The 7,357-nt window shown below is 47.5% G+C and overlaps 1 protein-coding gene across 1 annotated transcript; it reads left to right on the top strand.

Moving 5' to 3' along the window:
• Window positions 1–1,217: 1,217 nt before the first annotated feature.
• Window positions 1,218–7,357, top strand: PARP16 (poly(ADP-ribose) polymerase family member 16). Its single transcript, XM_069866740.1, has 6 exons — window positions 1,218–1,415; window positions 2,793–2,930; window positions 3,725–3,931; window positions 5,055–5,226; window positions 5,949–6,090; window positions 6,671–7,357. Exons 1-6 carry the CDS (start codon window positions 1,251–1,253, stop codon window positions 6,813–6,815), a joined length of 969 nt encoding a protein of 322 aa, XP_069722841.1. The 5' UTR covers window positions 1,218–1,250; the 3' UTR covers window positions 6,816–7,357.

Raw genomic sequence — 7,357 nt, 5'->3', positions numbered from 1 at the left:
GGAGAATAACCTCCCTGGACCTGCTGGTCACACCGTTTCTGATACAAGCCAAGATGCCATTGGCCTTCTTGGCCACCTGGGCACACTGCTGGCTCATGTTCAGTTGCTGTCAACCAACATCCCCAGGTCCCTCTCCTCCAGGCAGCTTTCTAGACAGACTTCTCCTAGTCTGTAGCACTCCATAGGGTTGTTGTGCCCCAAGTGCAGGACCTGGCATTTGGCCTTGTTAAACCTTATGCCATTTGACTCAGCCCAGTGGTCCAGCCTGTTCAGATCCCTTTGCAGAGCCTCCCTACCCTCCAGCAGATCAACACTTCCACCCAGCTTAGTGTCGTCCGCAAACTTGCTAAGGGTGCACTCAATGCCTTCATCCAGGTCATTGATAAAGACATTGAACAGGACTGCACCCAGCACTGAGCCCTGGGGAACCCCACTTGTCACTGGCCTCCAGCTGGATTTCGCACCATTTCCCACCACTCTCTGGGCCCGGCCATCCAACCAGTTTTCCACCCAGGAGAGTGTGCGCCTGTCCAGGCCAGAGGCTGACAGCTTCTGAAGCAGAATGCTGTGAGAAACTGTGTCAAAGGCTTTACTGAAGTCCAGGAAGACCACATCCACAGCCTTTCCCTCGTCCAGCAGCCGAGTCACTTTGTCATAGAAGGCGATCAGGTTAGTCTGGCAAGACCTGCCTTTTGTGAACCCATGTTGACTGGGCCTGATCACCCGGTTCTCTTGCATGTGCTTCATGATAGCACTCAAGATCACCTGCTCCATGACTTTCCCTGGCACTGAGGTCAGACTGACAGGCCTGTAGTTTCCTGGGTCCTCCCTGTGACCCTTCTTGTAGATGGGCACAACATCAGCCAGCCTCCAGTCCAGTGGGACTTCCCCAGGCTTCTAGGACTGTTGGAAGATCTAACCCCACAGCCCTTCTAACTCTCCCCACAGCCCCTCTAGCTCCCCACAGCCCCCTATTTACCTCCCTCAGTACCCCTATCTACCCCCCAGCCCCTCTACCTCTCCCCTGCACCCCTAACTCCCCCAGCCCTCCCCACGTCCCCCAGCCCCATCTTTCTACTTCTCTCCTCTAGACCCCTATCTGGCCCCCCTAGTCTGTCTACCCACCCAGGCCCTTCCACCTCCCTCCAGCACCTCCCTCTCTGCACCTCCTATTCTCCCCTCCTCCCCCGCTCCCGTCATGCCCCGGGGCGGTGCCGGTGACGCGCGGAAGGCGGGCGGCCCCGCCGGGCATGGCCGGGCTCGGCCCTGCCGAGGCGGCGCGGGGAGACCCGCTGGCCGCAGACCTGCGCTGCAGCCTCTTCGCCGCCGCCCTGCAGAGCTACCGGCGGGACTCGGCCCTCCGGCCCTTCCCGGGCCGCTACGGGGGAGGCGGCAACAAGGACTTCGAGGGGCTGGTGAGCGCCCGGCAACGGGAGAGGGGAGGAGACCTCGGAGCTGCTTCCAGCGCTGAAGGGGGCTACGGGAGAGCTGGGACGGGCTCCTTACAAGGGCACGGAGTGACAGGATGGGGGCAAGGGCTTTGCATTGGCAGGGAGAAAGTTTAGATTAGACGTTGGGAAGAAATTCTTCACGCTGAGGGTGAGGAGGCCCAGGCTGCCCGGGGAAGGTGTATCTGTCCCCTTCCCGGAGGTGTTCGAGGCCAGGCTGGATGGGGCTGTGAGCAGCCTGGCCCAGTGGGAGGAGTCCCTGCCCGTGGCGGGGGTGTGGAACTGGATGGGCTTTGAGGTCCTTTCCAACCCAAACCGTTCTGTGATTCTATGATGGGTGCTGGGGGAGCACAGACCAGGCTGTCCTGGGAGAGAGGGTAGGGCTTGCCCACTCAGGGGACAGCAGTGTCTCACAGTTACAAGTCATTTGATTGGGAAAGACTTTTGTGATCATCGAGTCCAACTGTACCTGTCCACCACTAAACCAGATCCCCGAGCACCTCATCTACCAGTCTTTTAGGCACCTCCAGGAATGGGGACTCCACCACCTCCATGGGCAGCCTCTGTCTGTGCCTGAGAACCCTTTCAGTGAAGGAATTTCCTAATATCCAATCTGAACCTCCCCTAGTGCAGCTTGAGGCCATTTCCTCTCATCGTTTTACTTGTTACTCAGGAGAGGAGACCAGCACCCACCTTGCCTCAACATTCTCTCGCATAGTTGTAGGCAGTGCTAAGGTCTCCCCTCAGCCTCCTTTTCTCCAGACTAAACCAGCCCCAGTTTTCTCAGCTGCCTCTCATAAGGGTTCTTCTCCAGACCCTTCACCAGCTTCTTTGCCCTTCTCTGGATGCATTTCAGCACCTCAGTAATAGCAATAATAATGCAAAATGATCTCATTATGCAAAGAGCCCAGGATTTAAAGTACAATTGGGATTCTGAGCAATAAACCCACACCCAGAAACTGCCAAATCCTGCGTTGGGATACAGAGCATTTGCCCTATGTGAAATTCAAATTAATTTTGAAGGGCTTGTTTTACATGGCCCGAACCCCTCCCCCATGCCTGTCCTGATAGATACTTCACCCCAACAGGATGTTTTCTTTCAGGATCTTGTTTGATTATTCTAGCATGTACCTAAATATAAACATTTATGACTTGTCCATGTTAAGCTTTTAGGATAAGTGACAAAACTTTCCCACAAACTGGATACAAATGTTTATATTCTACAGCAGAAACTGCTTTTCAGTTTGCAACATATTAGAGTGAAATATTGTTTTGTTTTCACTAGAGGTCTCTGTTTAATCACAATGAAAAGCAGGAGCTTGTACTAAATGCCTGTCATGTTAGCTTGCAGATACCAGTGCTCTCCCAAGTCTGAAAGAACTCCTGGAGTCTGTTCCAAACACAGAGAAAAGGACCTGGGATTTGTTCAGTTGGATTTTGTCATCTAAGGTCTTCAGAATACAAAGTACTAAGAAACAGGAGGTAAGTTCAGAAAGAGCGATGAGTTTGTCTTTTAAGACAAACTTGCCCTTCCTCCTACCAGAAGTTAGTTTCTCATTGTGAGAGCCTGACAGTTCAGTGTGATTCCATTCTTTTCTGTGTATACAGACAGGTTGGTCTGTTTTGGTTTTTAAATAAAATTTTCAACAGCTCTGGAGGAAGAAACAGTTACCACTGTCAGCACCTGGTAATGGGCAGTGACTGTAGTTGGTTACTCCCATTAATGTAGCACCTGCATCAATGTTTTAGACCAAGAAAGCCTAACTCCAGTGTAACAGAGCTAGGTCCTGGTTCTCGCTGAGAAAGACAGCTTTGAACATCTGCACACTACCCCAAAAATAGAAAGGTTGAAAGCCACTGAGGTACTTCTGCAGCAGGGGTTGACATAGTTGTAGGGATTAGTAGCAACAGGAAAACAACTTCTTTTCTCACTATTTTTCCTCTTCCAAGGTCAGCTGATGAATGTGTCATCTTAGTAGCCGAAGAGTTGTGATATTTTCCTTACATTATTAATCCCTTATGAATTAATTCAGAATCACAGTACAGGGTTGTTTTTTTTCTGGGAAGAATTGAGATTTACCTCTAGTAGCAAGAAACTGTCAGAATTTTTACTGTCCACTTACTCCTTCCAAATTGTGTTGAATTCCAACACAGAAAACAATCAAAATACTCATGGAAAAAAAAAAACTATATGAAAGATTAAGGGGCAATAAGCAAAACTTCCAGTAGTAATCTAAGCCCAGAAACCAACGCTTGTGTTCCTTCCTGTTTTCAAGTACGAGAAGATCCAAGAACTCACAGGGATGTCTGGGGCTGCAGTTCCTCCTCCGGACTACCTCTTTGAGATAGTGTATTGCGATCAAATGAACACCAAGTTTGCTGAGACCAAGGGGGAGCGGGACCTCATCTATGCCTTCCATGGGAGCCGCCTTGAGAACTTCCATTCCATACTGCACAACGGCCTGCACTGCCATTTGAACAGGGTGAGGCTCTTGGAATTGGCACCATCTTCTGTTGGTCACTTGAAGCTGTTGACACTTTGTAAAAATAGGCCCAAATTCCTTTAGGGATATGAAATGTGCTGCTGACCTTGTAGTGCTGTTTTCACTTCCTTGTAAGCCTTTTGGAGGGTTGTGTGGGATTTTCTAGGGCAGCCTGAGGGGTAAAAACAAAGTGGCATAAACCCCTTTTCTCTAGTGTGAGGAATCATGGCTATCCTTTGCTTCTTTGTAAAGGAATGTAATGCCTCCAAAACCACTGGCCTGCCTGACAGCTTGTGGCTGGGAAATGCCTCTGCACAGAGGAGGAGAGGGACCAAAGGCAATACAGAGATGCTGTCTTTCTTCCTGGCCTCAAGTGTAGATCAGCAAAGTTTTAGGTGCTGCTTGCAAATGGAGACTTCTTTAAATGGCCTGGTTAAGGGAGGCATTCTGTAGGATTTGCACCTCTTCCAATTTCAGAAGAAAGGGGCAGCTGGGACTCCTGCTTTTTGTGTCATCTGGGGAGAGGCTTTCACACAGCAGCTGCTTACCTTTCCAGTCAACCTGGGCTATGTTTTTCTCCATTATTTATGAGTAATGGCTTATCAGGTACAGTAGAGTTACCAGATTAATATTTGTAGCCAGTGTGGCAAGTTCTCTAATTCGAAGTTATTTAAACAATTTATATTTGAAAGGAATTCACAATTGAGAAGTACTTCCCTTTTTTCTAGTAAAGCATGGATTGAAAGGCAAGTGAAGCCTCGCCTTGTTTGTGGAGGTCGGATTATTTGAATGACGGCAGTCTCAATGAATCAGTGAAAATGCCTCTAACAGCAGTGCAGTCATGTTGATATAAAATACTTATGCTGGCAGACTAAACCCAAATCCGGGAAAGCATGAATCTGTCCACACCAAGGGCTATGCCAAGAGGCTAATATGAGGGATGGGAGAGGGCAGCAGCCCCACCCCAAGAAGTTGTGCCAGCACAAAAACAGTGCGTGGACTGGGCCCAAGCTGGGTCTTTCTTAATTTACCTTCAGAACTGCCAATCTGAAAGTAAAGAGCACTTGTATGTTGTTTATAGTGGCACCACAGGATTTCAGGATGTACTTCTGCTCCGTTTCAGACATCTCTGTTTGGCGAAGGTACATATCTTACTAGTGACCTGAGCCTGGCGCTCCTGTACAGCCCTCATGGCCTTGGTTGGCGGCGAAGTGCGTTGGGCTCTGTCCTTAGCTGTGTGGCTGTTTGCGAGATTATTGACCACCCAGATGTAAAGTGTCAGGTGAAAAAGAAAGGTGAGTCCATTGCAACAACTACTGATTTAGCACTTCTATTTCAGGTTTGTGCTATGGTATAAACAGTGCAGTATATGGAATGTGGATACCCTTCAGCAGAAACTGGCTGCAGACTCCTTTTCTGATTGACCTCCCAAAAGCAGAGCAGCTTCCTTATCTGTGAAGCTTCTCTTGAAACAGTATAGTTAAGGAGTAGAAAATATTTTGATGGCATAATTTGTTTTTCCTAGTTTCAGTAATATAATGTGATGTTCCGTAATACCTCATGTTTCACCTGGGATGGTGGAACAGAAGCATCACAAACAGATCAAGGTAAGGTCTAAGAAGCCTCTGCCTAGTTTGTCCTTCTCCTTTGACTGCTTCCTACTTGCAAGGCTCTATCGGTCCTTCAGTGTTGTTTTATTTTCCCTGTTTATACTAGCAGCTCCCCAGGCTCTGCACAGGAGACCTGCCTTCTCTCCCCAGTCTGGGCCATAATGCCATCCATACCAGGGCTGACTAGGAGTGGTATAGCCTCAAGCAAACTTCTCAGTCTATTCTTGGATGCTAAGGAATTCAGGGGAATACCAAGACTAGATCTTTGATTATCTCATTCTCACTCCTGCGGGCACATTTGTGTGTGTGCAGGTTGTTTATGTGCCTTTTTACACTCACTTGAAGTTGCACTGCTGGTTTTGCTTTTCTGTTCCCCAAAAGACCTCCTCTTTTCTATTCTGATGCAGATTCAGAGGAAATAGACAGAAAGAGAGCAAGAGTGAAAAACAGCGAAGGGGGTGATGTGCCACAGAAGTACTTCATTGTCACTAACAACCAGCTTTTGCGAGTTAAATACTTGCTAGTATATTCACAGAAACAGCATAGGAGGTAAGAGTTCAGCCATCTACAGCTATGAGGGGGCTGTCACAGCCAGAGAAACACATCTTGGTTTTGAAAAACAACAGAAAACAAGAAAGATATACTGCACTGGCAGAGTTTGTTTTTAGCTTGTTTCCTGTGAAACAGGGCTTACACCATCATGTTACCTCTGTCTCATTCTTGACGCTCCCAGGCTCAGCTAAATTTGCTTTTTCACCAGACCTGTAAGCACTTCATATCCTTGAGAGCTCTAAAGTTCTGTTCATGGTAGGAAACAAAGGAAACTCATGGCTGCAGCTTCAACTCTACCCTTATTTATCCTAAATGGCAGTGATCACCCAACAAATCAATGTGTGTGCCCAGGCCAGGCAGTTACAGCTCCAAACCACAGAGAAAGGTGTGAACATGGGCAGGAAGGACGGAATTGTGCACTGAGGCTTAGGTAAAAGGGATGGGCAAGCAGGCTCTGTCACAGGGATTGTGGAGCAACTTTCTAGTTTTAATGCATTAGCTTAACTCTGTAAAATAACAAACCCCAAGATACTCTTTGCCAAGGTGTTTGCTCATCTCTGCACTTTTTCCTTTCCAGGCCTTCCAGTCAATCTTCCTGGTTTTACACGCACTGTTTTGCCATAATGATGCTGCTGTACCTGCTGCTGCTAATAGTGATAGGGGCCAGCAACTCGCCGGCCTTCGTCTACTACTGGCACAGAATGTTTGACTCCGAGAGATGAATTGCCCAAGATTATAAACTATTTTCACCACGTGCCTTAATAATAGCCAATCTGCAATGCACTACATCTCTTCTAGAGCTCTGGAAATAAAGATGCCTGGAGCTTTCCAGTTCCATCACCAGTATATTATCCTCATGGCATCTTTTCATTTATTCTTATTTCTGTGTTTGTGATTCATGAGGGTGCCCATGCAGCTGAAAAGGATCACAGCTGTGCAGCTTAGCATGAACCAGTTGTTAAGGGTCTACAGGAAGGAGTTATGTAAAATTAATGAAAATGAAGTGTGGAAACACTCAGGTGTAACCAGTTCTGTGAGGCTGAACTGTGTTTGCAGTATTTAGAAAGGAGGATTTTTCTGTATGCCAGGAAAAACAGCCTGTAGAGAGTCTCACCAGTTTGTTTTCAGAAACTGAAATTAGTGACATTTCACCTGTATCTATGGAGATGGGATCACTGTTAGAACTAACTTTGACCAGGAATTTTTATATTTGAGCATAAAGATTGTAAGAAAACATCAAGAAATAAAACAACCACCAAAATGA

This window comes from Phaenicophaeus curvirostris, chromosome 12, assembly GCF_032191515.1.
Source record: "Phaenicophaeus curvirostris isolate KB17595 chromosome 12, BPBGC_Pcur_1.0, whole genome shotgun sequence".
Lineage (NCBI taxonomy): Eukaryota > Metazoa > Chordata > Aves > Cuculiformes > Cuculidae > Phaenicophaeus > Phaenicophaeus curvirostris.
This window is presented reverse-complemented; position numbering and strand designations above follow the sequence as displayed.